Raw genomic sequence first — 22,387 nt, 5'->3', positions numbered from 1 at the left:
AGTGCCGGGCTGTTACAACCCATCACGAGTTCAGACGTGCGTGGAGCACTCCACCAGTTTCTTAATCCAGCATTCCGATGGCTAACGCTACGCCTGACACAGCATGCCAGGTGATCATGGACGAAGGTGCATAAAACCCCGGGCGCACGATACATGAAATTCAGTCACGTACATACACGCCTGACACATCCTAGCCGCGTCTCATCCGTCCTACAACTAGGGCAGGGCTTGCGGAAGCAAGGCCGCATGCCAGCCCTTCATGGCACGGTCGCCGCATAGTCGCTTTAGGCAAGGTCAACGCTCGGTCACACTCGTGCATCAAAAGCCATGTACGTGCGTTCACAGTAGCTTCGTGTAGTGCCGCTGCCAGTAGCACCGCCTGCAGAAGCCGTGCACGTGCTGGGCGACCTGGGTGTCTCTGCACCTGCAGCACTCGCCGTTGAGCCCCCGCAACGCCATCGCCGCCGCCGCCCTGGCTTTCGCCGCCAGCCATGTTTGTAGCCATGTGCATACACCACCCTGCCATTCAATATTGTGGCCTCTTAAGTGCCAGTGCGCAAAGTCTATGTACAATCCTCCGTCTCAGCGCTAGCCCTCTTACACCGTCCTGAGTGGTCGTCTGTTCTAGGCGCAAACTCAACACATTGCTTTGGCGTTTGGGGACGCCGCGTTGGCGAGAGCCACGGATGGCCCTAAATACCGTGGGGGCATGTCGCACCCGTGGAGGGCACTGTACAATCCTCCGACCGTCAATCCGACTTGCACAATGCGATGACAGCAACGCTGCGGGAGCATGCGATACTTGTAGCGTCGATCAGTCACCATACAAACGGCGTGCTCAGCCGCAGCCCAAGGACATAGAAACATAGCAGCCGAGCCATACACACAACATTGGTCACACGTGTAAGCGGTGCCGCCAACTGCAGGCAGGGGCTGCCACAGTTGCCTACGAAGTGTCATCAAGTTCACGAGGTAGTCAGCGCAAAACGTCACTAGCCGACGAATATTATGAAAGGAATAAAGCTAAACGCGCATTGTTCAAACTCAGCAGCTACGCGATGCGCCGCACCAGCTGCTGACAAGCTGCAGGTACAGTGGTCGCCTGACCCCTGACAACTAGTTCAGGTGTCCGGCGTTACATTGCTCGTCGGCGGTGTCGGCACAAGCCCACTGTTGCTGCCGCTGCGGCGTCGATCGGACACGTGACGCATCTTCGACTGCACACTCGTCAGGCTCCGGCTGGTGAGAGCGCGCAGCTTGTGCGCGCCTGTGGGGTGGCAGATGGCAGGGCAGTTGGGCATCAGGGTGCGAGGCAGAAACGACCGCGCTTTCCGATCAGCCAGGGCCCCCCTTGGCCCCGTTTCCTTCCTGGGCACCCATACGCTATCATGGTTCGTGGACAGCACCGGAGCCACGGGGGATACAGGCCCGGGATTGTCAACCTGCAACGGCCTTCTTCCACTCACCGTTTGACACGCGGTCGCGCACCACCGTCAGGCCCATGTGCATCTTGCTGGTAGCTACCAGCATGTGCTCACGGGCGCGGGTGACGCCGCGGGTGATCGCCTCGCGGCCCTGCAGGGAATGAAAGCAAAGCGCACTTAAGCGGGAATGTCGCGATAAGCTGAGCAACACGCGGCCGTGAAACAGCCCCGCTGCCACTGTACAGCATAGGTGGCGAGCAGTAAAACCTTCGGCAAGCGCACTCACGTGGGTGAGCATGACGTAGACGAAGTAAACAACCAGGGCAATGTTCATAGCCAGGATAAGGCCACCGATGGCGGCGCCCGCAACCTGCGGTGATGGAGACACGCATACGCTCATGCACGGCAACGCAAAACGTTCAGGCATCGCACCCTTAACATCTGACAACAACGCACTGCCGCGATCCCAAAACCTTTGCATCCGCCCCCTGAGTGCCTTTTTTTCCTATGGACCTGCCATCAGCCTGGCACGCACCGGCGTGACGGGGTCCTTGCGGTCGGTGGGTGGCACGAAGAACAGACCCAGTGCCACGGTGAATGACAGCACCGCCAACGACATGCTGCTCATCTGGTCCAGGATCTCGTGCTTCAGCGGCTGATAGAACATGTTCGACCACATGATCAGCATCAGCACGATCTGCGTGTGTTAGGAAAGCACAAAGGGTGATGGCTGACACTGTTTTGTATCGTACATGTGTTCATGAAGGAGGGGGAGTCCAGGCACGACTAGTTTTGCACAAAAGAAAGGACGGGGCTAAGAAAGGCAAGAAAGAGGCGGTGGGGGTGGCGGGCATGCGTGCAGTGCAGGGGCCGCTGCCCGCCAGCTAGCAACGCCAGGCACACGCCATCATGGAGACGCCGCTTCCATCCTTCCACACCAGGACAACACCACAGCAGCGGCGCCAGGCACGTCGCGCCACCACGCCACACGCACCATGAGCAGCACCGCCTGCTGGTACACCACCAGCACACGGCCAAACACGTCCACAATGACCAGCAGCAGCGTCTGCAGCTGCATCACCGCCTCCCACCAGAAGTAGCGGTCGTAGCTGTGGGCGTGAGGGGCAGCCGCAAAGGCAGAGCAGTCGTCAGAACGCCACCTTGTTGGGCAGCTCACAAGCGCAATGCTAAGTGTGTGTATGTGTGTGCGTGTTGTTACACGATCAACGCCCGCCCACGTCCTCACTTGTAGCGGCGGTACAGGAAGCCATACGTCTGCACCACGTGCACTGTGTCCAGCGTGGTACGGTGCATGAAGGTGACCATGAAGGTCAGGAGCGGGATGCCCAGGCAGATGACGATGATGCACACCACGCCGATGGGGATCCACAGCGCCGCGTGCTCGCCGGCGTAGCACTCCTGGTTCATGTTGAGCAGCCAATAGCCCTTGCCCCACTGCGCCAGCTGGTACTCGGGGTAGGCGCCGGAGCCGTCATCCAGATAGTAGCAGGCGAAGATCATCAGTGTGGCCTGACAAGGACGATGGAATTCGAGATGAGATGGGATAAGTGCAGGATTAGGAGGAGGGTACGACGGCGTTACACAGGGTGCATGAAGGCACGGAAGAACAGTATGGTTTGGGTGGGGTGGGGCCATGCGGAGGCGTGTATGGTACCGAAATTGCTGTGTGCCGACAAGCACACGAGGCCGGCCCGCACCTGCGCCCAGGCGGGGTAGAGGATGAAGCAGGCGATCATGACCACCAGCAGCACTTGCCGCCACCACGTCATGGTGCGGTCGATGTTGGCCAGCGAGGCCCAGCGGATCTGTGTGTGTGTGTGTGTGTGTGTGTGTGTGTGTGTGTGTGTGTGTGTGTGTGTGTGTGTGTGTGTGTGTGTGTTCGGTTGGGCAGGCAGGCGCACAGGGGTTTGAGGCATGGGTTTAGAAGACAGGATGGTGCAGGGACAGGGGCAGGGGCAGGCGGCCGGGTAGGGGCAACGTGTCCAGTTGGCATGCGCGCGTCGCAGAGGGGAAAAAGTGTCGAGCGGCACACCTCTGTCGTACACTGCGTCGAAGAAGCCATGGCAGCCCCAAGGCCCCCGACTCACCTCGCCCTCCTCCACGGCCTCCTCATCGTATTTGAAGAAGTTGCGCACCCACACAGTGCTGGCGGTCAGGCGCTGCTTCATGGCCAGCATGCTGCTGGTGCGCCGCTCCGTCAGCGCCGGCGGCTTGCTGCCGAAGCTGCCGGCTGCCTTGCCACCAAAGCTGCCTGGTGCCTTTGGGCCAAAGCTGCCCCGCTGGCTCTCCGACCCATGGACCAGAGGGTCTCCCGAGCCGGAGGAGTCAGGCGCGGGCACCGCTCGGCCGCTGCCGCCGCTGCCGTGATTGCGTGCATGCGCATTGAGGCGGCTAGGCCCGGCGACAGACTTGGGCGCCAACGGTGACGCGCGGCAGCTGGCGCCGTGGCGGCCGTTGCCGGTCTCGATGTCGCCGCCCTCTGCTGTGACGTCCGCGCCCTCAATGCTAGCGCTGGCGCTATCGGCGTCGTAGGCGGCCTTGGCCACCGCGGCCGCCACCGCAACCTTTGCGCGGCCCAGGCTGGGGATGGTGGGCAGCGAGGGCGGGCGCCGGTCGCGGCCGGTGGGCGTGCTGAAGCCCGAGTCCGAGTTGTAGGCGGCGTTGTGGATGGCGCCAAGCGACAGGCCGGCCGCGGCGGCGGCGCGGAATGACGTGCGCTGCGTGCTGGCCGGCGGCGGCGGCACCAGCCCCCCTCGGTCGGTGGAGGCGTTGGCGAGCACAATGGTGCGGTGCGAGGGCGTGCCAGTCTCGGAGCTCGGCGTGCCGCCGCTGAGCGCCTGGTCATCGAAAGACACACGGGAGCGGCCGGTCTTGATGGAGACACGTGTCTTGAGGCCGCCGACCGACGGGCGGCGGGTCGGAATCCCCACACCGCCTGTGGGGGCAGCCTCGCCAGGCGCGGCGGTGGCGCCGGACGCCGGCGTCGGCGAGGTGCCGCTGCCGCGCGGCGGCAGCGGTGGTAGCCCTGGCGCCGCCGCTTGCGGCAGCGCGGGGTCCGACATGGCAACAGACGCTGCCGCCGCGGCGGAGATGGCGTCCGCCGCGCCCGGGGTGTTGGGCTGCGCGTCCGCCTCAGAGTTGGCAGGCGACTGGTCCTGCGTCGGCGGCCCCACTGGCGGCGGAGCCATCGGCGGCGGCAGCGGCGCCGCGGGGGGCGGCGGCATCATCACGCCCTTGCTGTCTTCATCGCTCTCGTTGTCCATGAGCAGCCCCACCGTGGCTGCCTCCACCACTGCCGAGTCGGGCGAGGACTCGCGGCTGCTGACGCCCGCCAGCGGCTTCTGCTGGCCGCCCTCCTGCTCCTGCTGCTCCTCCTCCTCCTTCTCCTCCTTGTTGTCCTCGCCCGCAGCCGCAGCTGCCGGCTCTGCCTGGTGCTCCGCCATCATGCGGCGGCGCATCTCGCGCACCATGTGCGACGGCCGCTGCCCATCCATGTCGCCAGCCTGTGCATTGAGGCAAGAAGGGGCAGTGGGAATGGAGAGGGGACGCGTGAGCAGCCCGACTGGTGGTACGTGGAAATCCCTGGTCCATACGCGAGCTTTGCATCACGAGTTGGGGCAGCCAGTGCGGCCAAACCTGCCCCTCCCCTTCCTCCCGCCTCCCCCTCCGCCTCCTCCTCCTCTCCGCCGCCGCCGCCCCAAACTCACTTGTAGGTCAAGTCCGTCCTCGCCCTGCTGGCTGCCGTCCTCCATCGCGTTGTTGAACTCCTCCTCGCCGAATGTGCCCATTGCCTCCTGCACGGCGGCAAGCATTGCGCAGGATAAGAAGCGCACGGTAGGCATGTGTTACGGCGCTAGCAGCGTATGGCGCAGTTCAATACGGTATGTTAGGTGCAGCTCGACATGCCAACTCTGCCCCAATTCTGTCATGCTAGCAGCAGCTCTGCCACCGTTGCAGTGGGCCTGGGGTTTCCACTTGCAGCGTCAGCACTGCAAGTGTCTGCGGCTTGCCCCGCACACCCACCCACCTCGCCCAGGTGCTCCGCAAGCCGGCGCTGCGCCACGCGCGATGCACGGTCCTGCTTGTACTCTTCAATAGTGCGCATGTCCTTGATGTGCTGTGGGGCAGACACAGGCGGTTTATAAGGCGCGTGTAACTACGGTACTGCATATTCCGCACTGCGCGAAAAGTTTGCAGGTCAGCTGCGATGTAGGTGCCAGTAGCCGCGCATTCATTGGTGCCGTAGGGCCTGCAGGGAGCCCAAGGTCAAAGGCCGCCCTCCTGCACCTCTGCTGCTTCCCTTCCTTACCTCCTGGCCCGTCTGGCCGCCTGCGATTTGGCGGAAGTTGAACAGACCGAAGCGCACCAGCCACAACGCCGCCACCACAATCACCACTACCAGCGGCGTGATGATCGCGGCCAGCTGGTCGATGCGCGCCATCTCAGCCGGTGTGGCGCTCTCGTCCAGCAGGCAGCTGGGAGAGTACACCTGCGCGGTATGCCAACAAGCGCGAGTTCGCAGGGTGGCTTAATCGCAAGCTACTCATGTTGCAAGAGGCGTTTGCCAGCAAGGCGGGCTGGGCGTTGCTGGCTGCCCGCCAGAACAGGCTTTGCGCCAGGCGAGCACACTGCGCACTGCCACGCACCTCAGTCACGGCGCCAGTGAGCGCGGACAGCAGGCCGGTGAATCCACTGACGGAGGTGGGCCAGTTGATGTTGAGGCGCGTCACGATGCAGAAGAACTGGATGTGCACGATCAGCACCTTGACCAGGTCGCCGATCGCCATGTCCTCATCCTGCGAATGCACCGTTGTGTGTGTGGAGTGACAGAGAATTAGTCAGCTCGGCGCTCGGCGCCAATCACAAGCGCTGACTAAAGGCGCGTCAATATACGGTATCACTGTTCGTATCGAGCACGTGTTTCGTACCTCTGTGTAGTCGGCCATGAAGGTGAGGATCACAGTCACCAGCACGGTCACAACGTTGGCCACGAAGCCAGCCACGGCCACCAGGACGCTGCGAGTCAGGGCGATGAAAGCAGTCGTTTCTTGGGTACGTGGGCTGAAGAGAGGGGGCCGCGGAGCCCTGCTAGGAGGCGGTGATGGCTGCTGGAGGCGCTTATGAGCGCCACTGGGTTTGCAGTCAGCCATACAGCTCACTGTGGCAGGTACTGTTGTATACACAGCGCTACTAAGCCCAGCCGGTGCTGTCCGGAACCCCGTGCGGCGGCTCACCTGATGGTGCGATCGAAGCATTCGTTGCAAGAGAAGTCGCCAGGGCCGGTGTAGTGCCGGCCGTCCACCGAGATGCACACCGCGCACAGGTTGCCGCTGTAGCCGGTGGCGCACTGCTTGCGCGCGTAGGAGGCGGGGTGGTTGTAGGGCAGGCCCCACAGCACACACAGGTCGTCGAGGTTGGAGGCGTTGAAGGCCTCGCCACTCAGCGTGAGCGCGCTGAAGCCGCCGAACGTGTTGGAGGCTGCGTCCGTGAGGTTCAGCACCCTGTGTGTGTTGCAGCGGCGGAGCGGGTTTGTGGCTTCCCATTTGTGTGTGGGTATTGCTGTGCTACGGGTGACGTGCGTGTATGTGCAGAGCAAGGTGCCCAAGTCGGCAGTTTCGCTGACTCCTACCAATGACGCACAGTCTATACACAAACTCACAAGTTGATGTAGGCTGTGTAGTTGAAGTCGGCCGGCCGCGAGTACCACCACTCCTGGCACGTGACCAGCATATTCTGCAGGGTTGGGAACACGGCGTCGCGGTCTCATTCCATTGCGTTTCGCGCGTGCGCACAAGGCACATTGCACCATACGTCAGGCAGGCTGTATGTACGTGTTGCAGGGGCATGCACACAGCCCGGCCCACCTGCATGTCGTCGTCGCCGTCGCGGCAGGCCTCCGGGTTAGGGCATGCATTCATGAAGGTGCTGTTGGCGGCCGACTGCCAGTAGCCCTGCATGGGAACCACCACCGCGCCGCCCGGGCACTCGGCGCCGTCGGGGCAGGGCTGGCAGGTGATGTCGGAAATGGCGGGGTAGGTGCAGTTGACCAGCGGCTCCGTGTCCTGTAGAAAAGGGCGTTGCGATCCGGCAAAGGTCGGGCATATGGGCGCGCGGGGGCACAGCGGGTGGAGCGTTTGGCATGGCATTGCCTGGGATAACACAGCGGGGAGCCCACGGCGCCAGCGCACCTGCCACAGGCTGAAGGAGCGGGGGTCGCACTTCTGGCACAGGAAGCCGTTGTCACGCGGCACCTCGCCGATGCTGCAGGCCGGCACTGAAATGTTGATCGTCAGCGGCTCCACCTGCAGGGGCCAACGAAGAACACCAGGAACACACAGTGACAAGGTGTTTGGCGCACTCGGGCCATGGCAAGTGCCATGTGTTTGCTGGTAAGGTAATGCGCGCCGACAGGCCGGGCATGCCGTACTACTAGGCACCTGCACTCACCGTTCCGGAGAAGATCGAGTCCTCCACCTTGAACTGGATGGTGTAGTTGTCGCCCTTGAGCGCGCGTAGGCGCATGGCGCTCATGACAGCCGTGCCGTTGCGCGCCACGCCCTCAATGCCGCCCAGCAGCTCCGCAAAGCAGCCGTTGCTGGAGTTGAGGTAGCGCGCGCGCACCTGCGCCTGGCGCAGCGTGGTGTTCTCTGCGGGCAGCAGGTGGGGCGTGGGGGCACTGCGACATCAGCAAACCAACCATCAGGCACCAGGCGTCGGGGGCACTACGGCATGGCTGCAAACAAATTTACCGTACATGCGATGGCAGCTGCTAGGCTGACGCAGGCTGCAAGGTTCGGAGGCTGCGGGCGCGGCGCACCTGACGCCACCTGGTCCAGCGCATCTAGAAGCAAGATGGACAGATCCAGTGGCTTATTGGAGAGCGTGGTGATGTGGTAGCTCACAGTGCGGCGGTCCGTCTGCGTGTCGTTGTCGAACACGCTATCGGGCCACGACCTGAAGAACGGCGCCTCGGCCAGCGTGCCCGCCGTAATGGAGTTGCCGCCGGCGCTACCCGAGCCACCGTCCAACGCCATAACGCCTGCATCCGTGGACACGGTGCCGTACAGCCCGTCCAGGGAGCCGGTGGCGCCCGGCCACACGTTGCTGATGGCGGAGGAGGAACTGTCCATGCCAGCCATGTTCGAGGTGTTGCCTGTGTGTACGTGTGGTGAAGGGCCAGGTAGGGGCGGCGCCATCGGTAGGTGCGTTGGTAAGAGCGCTGCTGGCCGTGCGGCGCGCGACTATACGGTACGGTACACCCGACGCAAGAGCGCGCACACGCAGGACAAGCGGCTAGTGGCAGGCACGTGTGCACACGCATGAACATGCGCATGCCTGCCTGCATGCATGCATGCACGCACCTGTCCAGTTGACGTTGATGATGCGCAACTTGCTGGGCACGATGGCGATGAGGTAGCCGTAGCCCTGCACGAGCGACCACCCGACAGCAGCGCTATTGACGTCAACATACCGGCAGCCGCGTGCGGTGCGTCCACACGGTGCCAGCACTGCGGTATCTCCCTCGCCCCATCACATTACATGCAGGACACGCAACCGGGGCCATTGCCCAGCCCCCGCAGGCGCCGCACCTTGGCGCGGTTGTCGTTGACCACCAACGTGGACAGCGTGTTACCGGTGAGGTCGGTGGCGTTGACGTCCAAGCTCTCCAGCTCCTGCCGGTAGCAGGTGGCCACCACCTTGTTGTCCAGCACCTGGAACGAGGCTGCGAAGAGGAAAGGCGAGAGCGGTAGACACAGGGCCCGGTTAGTAGGTGTGCGCGCTGACGCTGCGCATGCGCTAAGCGTAATGACAGAGAGCGCCAGTTGGCGCGATTCTGACGTGGTCAAGTGCTGGCGGGCCGGGTAGGCCATATAGCTGTCAGTAGCTTCGGCACATGTCACTGCTTAGTAGCCCGTTGGACCCCCCGCAGTGCGCCCAACGCTACCCACCCATCTTCATGGTCTCGGCGACGCGACCGGCCAGGTAGGGCTCAGAAAAGTCGGCGTAGTCGATGGGCAGGTTGGAGGAGGCATGCGTGGCATTGGCGTCGTTGCAAGACAGCGACAGCGCCTCGGGGTGCGAGGAGAACAGCGCGCCACCACTCAGCAGCGCCTCGTTGTTGTAAAACTGGGGCCTGTAATGAACAAGGGAAGCGGCAGGGACCGAGAGACCGGGCGCGTGTTTGTAACGCATGCGGCATGCCGGCTTGTTCGATGGCGCAGGCATGGTTGCGTGGGCATGGCCTTGAGTTGCAAGCAAGGGGCAGCGCTAGCGCTAGCGCACGGGCGCCACTTACAGGTACACCACCGTGCCCCAGCAGCCCTTGGGCCGCACCACCTGCAGCGCCTGCACCGTGTTGGCGAAGCTGACGGAGGACGAGGTGAAGGCCGTCACCGCCGACCTGTTGCGCTCCAGGAACCAAGACTGGTCGTTCTGTGGGGCGGAAACAGAGAACGGGAGCGGGCATGCACAATTACAGCCATGCACAGTAACACCATGTTCCTGCACGGCGTGAGGCCGGACCTAGGCTTGGGTCAAGTGCGCCTTGGACTCAGGTGCGCGACAGAGATCAGGGACAGAGACGTTGCGTGTCGCACGCACCAGGTCACAGGTGGACTCAATGAAGATGGAGCCGCCCTGCAGCGAGGCGTTGTTGCCCTTGAAGTACGAGTCCGCCAGCAGCGTGGACACGTGGCTGCGCAAGTAGATGCCGCCGCCAAAGCCCTCCTGCAGGTTCCAGTTGCATGCATGGGAGCGATGATCAGCATACCGTAGACATTGTCTGTGCGTGGCTATGGCGGCGGGAATGCCACAGTACCGCCTGGCAGCGAGACTGGATTCTCGGCCGGCAAACCGTGCGCTGCAACAGGCACCACGCACCGTAAGCATCACGGCGTCTGGCGCGGGCACCGCCACGTTGTCGGTGAAGTTGCTCTTGGCCACGACCGCAATCATCGCGCCCACGGGGTCCTCGGGCTTGTAGGTGCCGCTCACCGGCAGGCTGTTGTACAAGTAGACGGCGCCCGCGCTCTGCGCCCGGTTGCCCTGCAACAGTGTGCTGTTGACAGTGGCCAGAGCGCACGACACCACGCCCACGCCGCCGCCGCGTGCGGAGGCTGTGTTGTTCTCGACGCGCGTGCCGTGCGTGAGCAGCAGCTCGTTGCAGCGGTAGGCCTGCGTATATGTTGGCGTGGTGGAATGGTGAGTGCGGCGTAAAAGGAGGAACGGGTCGCTTCAGCCCAAGCGTGGAGTCCGTTTGAGCGGTGTAACCATGCTTGTTATAGCTCGCGCACGGCACCCACCATGATGCCCCCGCCGGAGCCGACGTTGCGGTCGTTGGCCACGTTGGCGGAGGCGCCCTGCTGCATTGCCGAGGCGTTGCCCACATTGTTGGAGATGACGGAGCTGTTGAAGACGGCTGAGATGTTGTGGGACAGCGAGATGCCGCCGCCCATCGCGGCCTGGTTGCCGTCGATGGTTGTGTTGGTCACGGACACCTGTGCAGAAGCCACATCACAGATGGTTGTGGTGCTTGTGATGCATGCCTTCATAGCCAGGCCCGCAACTGCAGCAACGCTTAGATCACTTCATGGAAGCAGAGTGCGCACCTGCTGATGCATGTTGTCGGCAATCAGCGACAGCGCGCCACCCGTGCCCGACATAGCGGCATTGTTGGAGAAGTTGCTGCTGGTGATGAAGACCTGCAAAGGTTGCGCGCATGGGCACACGACACCGCCCGACAATCCAGTCATGAGCCAGGCGGGCCAAGCACGAGTTCCTCGGCACCCCTGCCGCTTGCGCCAGCTACGGTGCCACGACACCCATGGTGCCCAACTGCCCGCTCACCTCCAGCTGCATGTTAAGTTGGTCGTCGTCCTGGTACAGCGCCAGAGCCCCGCCGTCACCGCGCGTCACTGAGTTGTTGTAAAACTGCAGTTGGGCGAAAGCACTGAATCAGAAGGCAGGCTTGGCGTGCACACTTGATATTTAGCAGGTGTGGGTCCTGACTAGGCGAATTGCAACAGCTGCATCCCAGCAGCACCCACTCACCACCAGGCGGTCCAGCAGCACACGGCCATGGCCGCCATCCACCACCATCACGCCTCCCTTCATGTCCGCCACATTGCCGCAGGCAACCACGTCCACCAGCAGCGTGCTCAGGCCGCGCGAGCGGCTGGTGGCGGGCGGGGCCGAGGTGGCCGTGCAGGTCACGATGGCCCCGATGGGCCGGCCGGCGTTGTCAAAGGTCGGCAGCGTGTAACCGGGAATGAGCATCGTGGCGTTGAAGCCAGCGGTATCCGCCAGGGACAGGCCGGTGGCGGCGGCCGCCACTTGTGGCGCGACGTTAGTCTCGAAGTCAGGCTGTAGCCAGGGGTTCAGCAAGGCCTGTGCAGGAGGCAACGGGAGGAGGCAACGACTCAACAGCGTCCAACGGGTTCACACCTGTTCCGGGTTACGAGGCAAGAGCCCTTTGTGTGCACCGCACCATATGTATCTGTGCTCCAGGACCCGTTCCTTGCTAAACGTGTAACCCTCTCACAACCAACAACGGCATGCGCGCTCCGCCCCACCCCGCTGCCGGGCCGTAGCCTGCCTTACCCGGAGCGCGTAATAGTCGTACGCATAGGCATCCTTCTGGTAGACGCCGTTGGTGAAGTCGGCCGAGCAGGAGCGGCTGATCTCGTCAGGCATCTCTGTGATGCTGGGCACGTGTGTGATCACCTGCGAGTCATCCACATCGTTCCAGCCGTCGCCGACCGAGATGCGCGTGCCATTGGTCAGCACCCACTCGCGGCCCCTGACGATGAAGGTGTCGGGCGCGTCCCAGTACGCAATGGTAATGCGCTTGTTGATGTACATGCTCAGGGACGTGTTGGCGCCCACAGTAACCTCGCTGCCCTCAGCCAGGGTGTAGCTGCCCTCAACCTCGAGGCTGTAGAGCAGAGTGCTGTACCGGCCCGCCCAGACGCCGTTCTTCGCGCTAACGGCGATGGGGATCGTGGTGGGGTTGTTGAACACGACGCTGCTCAGCGGCGCCGGTGCAAGCGCCAGCACGGTGACGCCGCTGCCGACGGACAGAGTGCGGCCGTCAGTGAAGGACCAGGCCTGCGAGCCGCCGGCCTGCTGCAATGTCACGTTGACAGCGTCGGACATGATTGAGGTGGAGCTACCGTGGTTCAGCAACAGGCTACCTGCCGCCAGCTGGACGGAGGAGCCGGTCACGAGGCGGTAGGTTACGGACAGAGCCGAGTCCACCAGCTGGCTGCCGTTCCTGCTCAGCCACACAATGCTGGAGCCCACGCGCGGCACCAGCGGCAGCGCGCCGCTGGCGCCCGCCGGCCCGCCCACAGAGATGCTGCTGCCCTCGGCTGGCACCACCACTACAGACGTTACGTCGCCGCTAGGGCTGAGGCTGCCGCCGCCTGACTGCTGCCACGCGCCCGGCTGCACCGTGAGCGTCTGGCCACCGGCCGCCACCATCGTAGTGCCGCTGTCGTGCGGGAAAATGACGCTGTTGCCGGTCAGCGTTACCAACGTGCCGTCCGGCAGCTTGGCGTTGCTGAGCGTGAGCGAATCGAACAGGTACGTGCCGTCCGCTGCCATCCACACCAGGTAGCGGTACCACTCCGACGACGCTAGCGTGGTGCCATTGGGCATGGCGATGCGGCTGTCACGGCTCAGCACCGAGGAGCACCCCACGACGCTGCCGCCACGCGTGTAGCTGCCGCTGAGTGAGCCGCCAAGGGTCCAGGTGTTGCCGGACACGGTGAAAGTGGCCTGGCGGCCCACCACCGCCTTGTCCGAGTGCCACGTCAGCGGCGCGGCGCGCGTCAGGCTGACGGCGGCTGAGTCGCTCAGCACAAACACCTCGCCGCTGCTGGTGTTGTGCAGCAGCGTGCCCATCGTGCCCGTCCACAGCGAGTAGCGGTTCCACTCGCTCGGCCCCACAGTGAACACGTCAGCATCCGATAGCGCCACGGTTGTGCCTGCCGGCAGGACAAGCAGCGCAGCCACGTTGCCGCCGGTGGCCGCCAGCGCGCTGCCGTTGTTGAGCACCCACGAGCCGCCGTCAGGGTTGATCAAGGTGCCGGCGGGCAGCATGGCCATGGAGGAGGTGAGGCGCGAGACGGCGCTGCCCTCAGGCAGGCTCACCACGCTGCCCATGAGGAGAGCGGACGACACCTCAGCGCTGGATACGATCGACGGTAGGGACAACAGTGTTGCGGGGCTGTCAGACGACAGCGTCACCGTGTAGCCAGCCCACTTCCGCGGCGCCAGGCTGCTGCCGCGGCGAATCTGCATCGTGCTGCCGTTGGCGAGCAGCGCTGACACCGCGATCTGGGTAGCGCCATTGATGCTTAGCGTCGTGCCGTTGCTGAGGCCCCAGGCCTCACCGCCGCTGGCAGGGTCTGCGCTGGTGGTGATCCCCAGCGGCGCTGTGAGTTCTGCGTCGGCGGCGCTGTGCCGCATCAGCGGGCTGCCGTTGGCCACGCTCACGTCGGCGTACGGCAGGGCCCGTGCGGAGCCTGTCACCACGTCGTACAGGTAACTGCCGCTGCCGTACGTCCATAACACGTAACGGTTCCAGTCCGACACCGTGATGGACCCATCCAGCAGGCCGATGCGGGTGCGTGCGCCGGGCACGACGCTGAGCGCGGCGGTGGTGTTGTCGGCGCTCAGCAAGGTGCCGTTGAGCAGCTTCCAGACTGTGCCGCCGTTGGTCAGCGCCATGCTGGTGTTGGTGGGGAGCAGCGACATGGAGTCGCTGAGCGCTGTCAGCGCGCTGCCGGGCGCCAGTACCACCACCTCGCCAGGCGACAGCGGCGTGGTGATCGCACCGTCCAGGTACACCAGGCGCGTGCTGCTGCCGTCCATCTGCACCGTGAAGCGGTCCCAGTCGGCGAAGGCGAAGGCGCTGCCGGACGCCAACTTGACGCTGCTGCCCGCCGCCAGGTTGACCTGCGTGTCAAAGCCGGTGATCTGCCCCGGGCCGGACAAGACCGGCGTGGGCAGCCGTAAGCCGCCGCGGCCGAACTGGCCAATAGTCATGACCTGCAGCGACGCGCCGTCGTACACAATCGTGGCGTTGTAGGTTTCCACGCGCGTGTCGACTGTGCCCAGCAGCGCCAAGCCCTCGGGAGTTAGCATGCGCCGGATGGTGGACAGGAAGTGGCCTACGCAGTCGGCCGACTCGGCCAGCGTGTTGGTGTTGCCATCATCATTGTCCACTGGTTGCAGGTGCACCGCGCCGCCGCGGCCGCCCACCCAGTTGCCTTCGAAGGTGCTCTGCGCCGTGAGCGTGCAGTTGCAGCTGATCATACTCAGCGCGCCGCCGGTGCGGTTGGCACGGTTGTTGAGGAAGGTGGTGGTAAGCACGGACACGATGGGCGTGTTGACGACGTAGGTCGCGCCGCCGTACTGGTCTGCTGAGTTGGCCTCAAACCAGTTGGCCATGAAGCCAGCGTCGAGGTTGTTGAGGAAGGCCTGCATTGTGTTGCATCGAATGCGATAAGAAGTTGAGACGCTTAGATGTGATTACTGAATGCTAGCGTGGTCTGTAGCGGCCCGTGCCAGTGCCGAAGCCCGCCAGCCAGCACGCGCGCACGCCAGCACGCCAGCCACGAGTCTATCACCACGGCCCGCCCGGCGAACACACCGTAGCAACAACCAACTCACCACAGCACCTCCATTTCCGCCCGCAACATTGCGCTTGAACGTGCTGGTGAAGGTGGTGGCGTTCATGCCCGTCGCCAGCAGCGCGCCGCCGTTCTGCCGCCTGGCAATATTGTTTGTGAACGTGCTGGTCCTGACCACAAGGTTGGGCACGTTGTAGGCGTTGCTGTCGTTGCGCAAGCGGTCTGCCGCGGCAATGGCGCCGCCACTGGTCGAGGCAATGCTGTTGTGGAAGTTGCACGCGTCAATGATGGCCGTGGTGCCCACCAGCAAGATCGCGCCGGCGGGCCCACCTGCAACACCAGGAGATGGGTGCAGGAGGCGGGTAAAACCATGTTCGGGGCATGTGACGGCAAACACGATGCACAAAGGCTATCGGCCAATGCTTTTGGATACCGGGCCAGGTATACGGTATGCATAAACTAGGAAAAGCAGCGCACTTGTGTCACCCACCGAAAGCCTGGTTGTTCGTGAAGTTGCTGGAGCCGATGTACATGTTGCTCCAGGCCGTGATAGCCGTCAGCGCACCGCCGCTGTCCGACCTGTGAAATGGCATGGATTCGTCTCAGCATATGTCGGCACACATGACACACATGACCCGAGATGGCGAGCAGCGCCAATCTAAGAGGCTGGTACTGACCAGTCGTCGTTGGGAAAGCCATCGCCAGCAATGTTGCCGTCAAACCGCGAATTCTGGACGACCAGCCCGCAGCTGTCAGTGTAAAGAGCTCCGCCACCCTGATCCGCGACGTTGCTATTAAAGGTGCTGTTGTCCATGTACACCTGTGGGCGTGCACACACGGGTTAGGCATGTCAGCATGGTGGGAAGTGCGGGGCACATTAGAGCACAAGCAAAAACGGGCGATAGGTTGGCAAGCAGCCAGGGTGCCTGTGAACATACCCGCAGGAAGTATTCCTCATCTGGCGTGTAGAAGGGCACGGTCTTCCGCTTCAGCACTAGCAGGGCAGAAGGCGACGCGTCCAGGGCCTACACGTCCATTGCAGCATGGGAATTAGGTTCATGTTGAAACATGGCAGGGCCGGGACACCATAACATTTTGCACCATGGCACCGGCGCCATGCACGCAGCCACATTGCATAGCTCAGCCCGTCCCAGCAGCACTCACCGCAATGCCGCCACCCGCAATGGATGCATTGTTGGCCTCAAAGATTGAGTGCAGGAGCATGACACCCGTGCCGAGCACAGACATAGCGCCGCCGTTCTGGCGGGCCGTGTTGTTCCGCATGGTCACCTCGTTCAGCTGTGGGTGGAGGGCAGCAAAGTGCAGTTGAGTTATCAATGTAGCGGCAGAGGCAAGCCATGTACAAGGTCACGTTGCTGCAACCCAACCTACATGTGCGGTGTCCGAGTACGCACCTGGGTGGTTGTCAGCGGTGTCTGAAGGGTGTTGATAGCCTCAACCGCGCCACCACCAGCATGCGCGTAGTTGTTCACAAACAGCTCGCGGTACATGGTGACGTTACAAAGCCGGAAAGAAATGGCCCCACCTCTGCAAAGCACCGGGGAGACACACGTTTCAGCACGGGAGTGCCAAGAACGGGATGACCCGCCCATATCTGCTGTGGCTCGGGCCGCTGCGCCTGCGTGCGCGTCACGCGCGCCAGGCGTGCCAGCGCTGCCGCCGCAGTGGGGTCCGTTGGCAAACCACCGCTGCCGCCACCGGTTCGCACCCAGTCGCACCCGCCCGCAACAAATCATAAACGCAGTCCATAGACACCGGCGCTTGCAGCTACCCACCCAAGCGCCTGGTTGGAATCCCAGGTGTTGAATCGGAAGTCCAGGTTCGCGGTCGTGGGCGGCATGCCCGGCACCAGCTGGCAGGCCTCAGCGTAGAAAGCGCCGCCGTACAGGGACACGGTGCCGTCGCCATTGCCTGTGAAGTTGTTGTAGGCCACCTCCACCATTGCGCTGCCGGCCTGCAAGACGACAAGCGGTTTGTGTGCAACAATCAATACGTGCCCGTAAGCCGCGTCCGGTCCGCTACACATCGCCCCCACCCCCCACGAAGCCTGACCTGACCCCATCGTACGTCGGCCCAGCCCACCTGCACGGCGCCGCCCAGAATCTTGGCAGTGTTGTTTACGAACTGGTTCTCCTGGATGAGCAGATAAGAGCCCCTGTCGTTGCTAGGTGTCATCGTCACAGCGCCGCCCTCAATGGTGGCGCGGTTGAGCCGGAACTCGCTGCGCACGATGTAAGTGCGCTGCAGGTAGCCGGACAGCATACCGCCGCCCCTGGGGCAGCTGTTGCTGACAAACGTGCACTTGTACACCAGCACGTTCCAGCGTTCGACCTGCTCGCGCACGTATAGACCGCCACCGCCCATGTTCAACCCGTCGCTGCAGCTGTTCTGCGTGAACGTGGTGTTCACGAACTCTCCAAAGAAGCTGTCGCTGAGGGTGGTCTGCGCCACATAGCCTGAGGTGAGGTTGCCCGCCGGTGCGGGCGGCGGGCTGGGCGGCAGCGGCGGCAGGCTGGGCGGCGGAGGCGGCGACGCCGCCAACAGGGGCGACGCGGGCGCGGTGAGCTGCAGCAGCGTCACCTTGGGCACCGCGTCGTACATGGCGACTCCGCCACCCAGGGGAGCGATGTTGCCTGCCACGACCGAGTCATTCATCGTGAGCCAGGTCTGGTACGCCATCATGGCGCCGCCCTGGCCCGAGGCCGAGTTGGCGAAGAAGGTGGAGCGGGTGATGCTGGCGCGGCTGCCGGTCATGAACAGGCCGCCGCCGCGCCCGCCAGCGCCCAAGGCGCTGTTGCGCGTGAAGGTGCTGGCTGTGATGGACACTGCGCACTGCTCCGCGTAGACGGCGCCGCCGTTGGTGCCACCGGTTGTGCTGCTCAGGCTGTTAGACACAAAGCTGGTGTTCTCCAGCGTCAGGCTGCCCTGGCGCAGCGAGATGGCGGCGCCCTGGTTGGCGGCTGCGTTGCGCGTGAAGACACTGCGCGGCAAGGTTGGCGACGAGGGGTTGGCAAGGCGGTTATGCACAGGGCAGTTGGGGTGTTGTGCATTTGTGGGCGTTGGCTCCGAAGTTCAGCCCGCGGAAGCTATCACCCATTACGTACGCCTGTTGTGCGTGGCTGCAGATTGAGAGAACATACCGTTATTCCGCCCCTTACTGCTCGTGCGCGCCGTATGCGCATGTCACCTTGTTCCTTAAGCCCTGCGTCCGCTCATACCCCGGCCCCTCCACTCAGAACGCTTCATCTCCGCCTTCCCCTTCCCTTGCCCGCGTTTTCGCCATGCACCGGCCCACACTCCTCCTCCAACTCCAGTCCCACGCCCCTCCTACCTGTCCCGAACCAGCACATGGCACATGACCGTCTGCACGCCGCCGCCCTCGTTACCGCCGGTGTTGCGGTTGAACGTCACATTGAGCAGCTGCAGCTGCATGGTGGAGTTGTCCGAGTTGCAGCCCGTCAGCGCAAACGTGCCGCCCGCGCTGCTGACGCAGTCCTCAAACAAGCTGTGCTGCACCGTGATCTGGCTGCCTGGCTCCGACACCTTCAGCGCCGACGCTGACGTGGCGCTGTGGATGTTGAGGCCGCTCAGCGTGATGGGCGCGGTGCTGTTCTTCAGCAGAAGCTGGATCGCCGAGGATTTGGGCCCGTACACGCCGTCAAGCATGAATCCAGACAGCGTGACGGCGCCCGGCTGGAGCACACTCAGAGCAATGCCGTTGGTGCTGTCTGAGGCATTGATGCGGCGCAGTGCAGTGTCGATGGCCACGAGGCTGCTGCCGCCGCCCTCCACCCGCACCACCGCGCGCTTCTCCACCGCGCCGCTGCTGTCCACGTCGCTGATGTTCACGCGCACCAGCCGCAGCGCGCCGCCGTCAACTGCGCTGAACACCGTGCCGCACGACCTGATGCCGCTGATGCTGCTGTCCAGGACTGCCAGCGAGCTGCCGTTGCCGGAGCGGAACAGCTGCGTCTCCGAGAAATAGCCGTTGTCGTTTGGAGGTGCCCAGTCCACGCCGCTGACTGTCAGCCGCGTGACTGTTGCAACCGTGCCAGTGTCCGCGTGCAGGAGCACCGCGCTGTAGCGATCCACCTGGATGTTGTCTGGTGCAACAGATACGCGGGAGATAGTCACGTCCGTCAGCGTGATGCGTGAGTCATTCTCAGCCGTGATCAGTGGCCGCCGCTGCTGCTGCTGCGACGTGATCGTGACGTCGGAGATGTCCACGACTGCGTTGTTGAAGCTGGGAAGCTCCAGCCCCGACAGCGTCAGGTTGCGGAGCGACAGAGGCGTCAGCCCGGGCGTGTCCAGCGTCAGCTGCCCCATCGTCACATTGCGCAGATTGAGCGTCGCCCCGGTGCCGTGCAGCTGCAATCCAGCCTGCAGTGCCACGTCGCTGAGCGACAGTGTAATGTCGTTGGCAGTGAAAGTAGCACCGTACATCATGTACGGAAACCAGGCGCTGCTGCTGTCGATGGTCTCGCCGCTGGCCACCGGCACCGTGAAGACGGCACCGGCGTTGACAGCAGCTGCGTCGAGCTGCACGCTGGGGCTGATAGTGACTGTGGCGCCTGCTGTATCAAAGCTGAACAGTGAGTCCGCGGGCTTGCCTGTGCTTTGATCTGCGCCCGCCAGTTGCACGTTCGCTACTATGACGCCGTCGCCCAGCTCAAGCACCGCACCGCCGCCGACCAAGGCCGCAATACGGCCCGGTTGGTAGGTCGAAATGAGGCCCGGATCAACCGTGCTGAGCGTCAGGTCGCGCCAAGTGGTGTTGCGCACCGTAAGCTTGCTGCTGCTACCGGCGGTAAAAGGATCGGCGGACACCATGACCGTGGCGAACACGTTGACGGCTAGGTTCGTGAACACCGCATTTTGTAGCACGACCTCGCTGTCGCGCACGTGCAACGCGCTGCATGGGCTGCCCACGCCGCCATTCGCAGGCACCTGACCCAGGCCTGTGACCACCGCATTTTCAATGGTTACGGTGCTGAGGGCGTCAATGAGGAACACGTTGGTGCTTTGGACCTGAGCCCGCATGCCCTCCAGGTACAAGTTCTGAATTGTACAGTTGGTGCAGCTGCTGAGTCCAAATATGGCCTGGTCGCCGCCGTAGTCCACGTTCCGGATAGTGATGTTGGTAAAGACGACGTCTGAAGCTCCAGTCAAGACCGTGTATGCCGCGGGGAACATCAGTACATCGTCAAACTGGACGCTGGCGGAGCCTGCAGACACGTGAGCGACGCCAGGAGTGAGTACGGTTAGTGCAGGTACAATTGGAAAGCGGTAGCGGGCCTGGGATGGGATGGGCGGACGCCCTACCCCCCTTGAACAACATTTGCTCACCAAATGGCCCCGTCAGCTGCCAGGTGCTGTTGTCATTGTTGTCTGGAATGAAGTTGGATCCCGTCGTGAATGCCACTGGGTCGCCAGTGCAGAAGATCCTTTTTCCTGCAGCGATGGGGGCGGTCAGAGGGTTACAAAGACCAACCCCAAAAGCGCGCGGGACCGCCCGGTCATGGTATGCTGCTAAGGAGCCTCATATCAAGGAGCCTCCACTTAACCCACCCCCAGGTCAGCTCTAAAGGTCATATAGACCACCATTATAACCCTGAAACCCGCTGCGCAGCACGTTTGGAGTAGGGTTCGTCCACCGGCTAGTCGTGCAGGAGATGCTGGTTGATCTGTAGACACACCCAGGACATCGCCCTGCAAGCTCCTAGCAATACCAGCATCGTGCATAGCCCCTGAAATCTCCCATATTTGCCACTTGCCACGCGAGTAGCGAAGTGGCAGCGAAGCGGCACGGCGCGAACCACCTACACACCGCTTTTCCAACCTCTTTAAGGTGAACAGCGCATGTGCCCAAGCCTTACATAGGGGGGGCCACGCAACCTCCATTTCCCGTGTGTCCTACTCTAGTTGCTTTGCAATGGATATTCTAGTTGCTTGACCATGGATACCGGCCGCCGTATCCCCTTCCAGGCGTGGCAGTGGGTGCAGGCTGCGCCAGGACGACCCGCTCAAACCCTGACAGCCCCCGCACCCCTGACAGCCCCCGCAACCCCATACCCCAAACCTCAAGTCATCTATTCTGACCCAAGCCGGCTTCCTCGCCCCTGAAGTGCTCTATCTGTTGTGCCACCTGCCGCGTCCGTAGCAGCACATGGCACGACTGAGTCAAAACCCTGGCAGCCCTCAACACCGCTCACTGCCCGGAACCCCCCAAACCCGACCCCAAACGCCAACGACATCCCCCTTTAGCCTCGCAGTGAGAGACAACAAGGCGAGTTGATGCGGGGCCATAGCTGTTTCGCCTGACCGCCATGTACACTCTTATAATGCGTTATATAGCAGCTGATTTGTATCGCGTCATGTGGTGCGACCGGGCCTGTTGCCTGCGAACCACACTGGCCCAGCCTGTTCGCTCCCGAATTTCACACGCGCCACATAGTCACCCGCTTCCAGCAAGGCATTATCATACCTTCAGGCAGCAACGTGATGCCATCGGCAGGGTCAGCCTCAAGCACCACCTCGCACACCGAGGCAGCCCGGCTCCCTGTCAACGCTGCTATTAGCGCCAGAGCAGCTAACAGGAGACTTTTTGGCTCCATCCTATTGCGCCTCTGACGCCCAGAGCCTTGGCTCCACCGCGGAGGCATTGCGTCAAGCTCAGTTATCGGGCAGGCTTGCTTGCCGCTGACAGAGGCATGACTGTGGCACCGCTGCCTGGCAGCACGGTCCAAACTTGATAGCGCGCAAGGCCAAGACTAAAACGTAGAGGTCAAAGCGGCCGAGACGGTCGGTGCCCCTATTTCTGCTTTTCGTTGTCTTTCTATGGAGGCGATGAAGCAAGAGGGTGCGTATTTTCTTAGTGCTGGATAAACAAAAAGAGCTCAACGTCTTGGGCGCGAGTCAGCCGGCGAGTAGGTAGAGCGAGACAGGTAACAGAATTGGGCGCTTGTATTCTTGGCTTTACAGTAGATGTTAGCCAGGGCAGCCTCCTTGGCGATGCACGCGTACCCGAACACTTGAGGTTTGCCCATGCCAACCGCCGCTCGCTCTGCCAAGCTTCACCTTCACCCAGGCTGCTAGACTGGGTCTCGCTCGCAGAACATAGTTGCTTTGGTCCCCAGCTATTTTCAAGCGATTTTCCTACAAGAGTGAGGCGAAGGAGTTTGAGTGAGGTGAACCCCATTCGTTGAATGCGCCGTCCACTGAAGCACATGTTTGTTAACGGACAAACCAGCGAAGTGACAGTGCGGCCGAGGTTCTGCAAGGGGG

At 62.8% G+C, this 22,387-nt stretch overlaps 1 protein-coding gene across 1 annotated transcript; it reads right to left on the bottom strand.

Moving 5' to 3' along the window:
• CHLRE_17g709000v5 (uncharacterized protein) lies at window positions 1–22,341 on the bottom strand. Its single transcript, XM_043072048.1, has 41 exons — window positions 21,588–22,341; window positions 20,450–20,554; window positions 18,435–20,328; window positions 17,186–18,083; window positions 16,879–17,057; window positions 16,498–16,630; window positions 16,247–16,381; window positions 16,021–16,107; window positions 15,760–15,902; window positions 15,573–15,661; window positions 15,123–15,412; window positions 12,045–14,930; window positions 11,496–11,831; window positions 11,292–11,375; window positions 11,054–11,146; window positions 10,748–10,942; window positions 10,326–10,619; window positions 10,047–10,172; window positions 9,742–9,878; window positions 9,395–9,579; window positions 9,035–9,168; window positions 8,807–8,870; window positions 8,263–8,598; window positions 7,893–8,092; window positions 7,634–7,747; window positions 7,310–7,507; window positions 7,105–7,178; window positions 6,680–6,946; window positions 6,374–6,461; window positions 6,092–6,241; window positions 5,755–5,934; window positions 5,473–5,562; window positions 5,153–5,239; window positions 3,533–4,948; window positions 3,143–3,250; window positions 2,671–2,954; window positions 2,419–2,533; window positions 1,960–2,121; window positions 1,711–1,794; window positions 1,467–1,575; window positions 1–1,267 (listed from the first exon to the last, which is right to left on the bottom strand). The coding sequence occupies exons 1-41, from the start codon at window positions 21,715–21,717 to the stop codon at window positions 1,122–1,124; spliced, it is 12,825 nt and encodes a 4,274-aa protein (XP_042914507.1). The 5' UTR covers window positions 21,718–22,341; the 3' UTR covers window positions 1–1,121.
• Window positions 22,342–22,387: the final 46 nt, after the last annotated feature.

Source organism: Chlamydomonas reinhardtii, chromosome 17 (assembly GCF_000002595.2).
Source record: "Chlamydomonas reinhardtii strain CC-503 cw92 mt+ chromosome 17, whole genome shotgun sequence".
Classification (NCBI taxonomy): Eukaryota; Viridiplantae; Chlorophyta; class Chlorophyceae; order Chlamydomonadales; family Chlamydomonadaceae; genus Chlamydomonas; species Chlamydomonas reinhardtii.
This window is presented reverse-complemented; position numbering and strand designations above follow the sequence as displayed.

Bases quoted from the DNA above. Each gene is read 5' to 3' on its own strand.
- CHLRE_17g709000v5 (XM_043072048.1), bottom strand. From the start codon at position 21,717: ATGGAGCCAAAAAGTCTCCTGTTAGCTGCTCTGGCGCTAATAGCAGCG. The intron at 5,935-6,091 runs GTGCGTGGCAGT...CATACCGCGCAG, and splicing joins TCACTGGCGCCGTGACTGAG to GTGTACTCTCCCAGCTGCCT. The intron at 1,795-1,959 runs GTGCGTGCCAGG...CCATCACCGCAG, and splicing joins GCAAGGACCCCGTCACGCCG to GTTGCGGGCGCCGCCATCGG.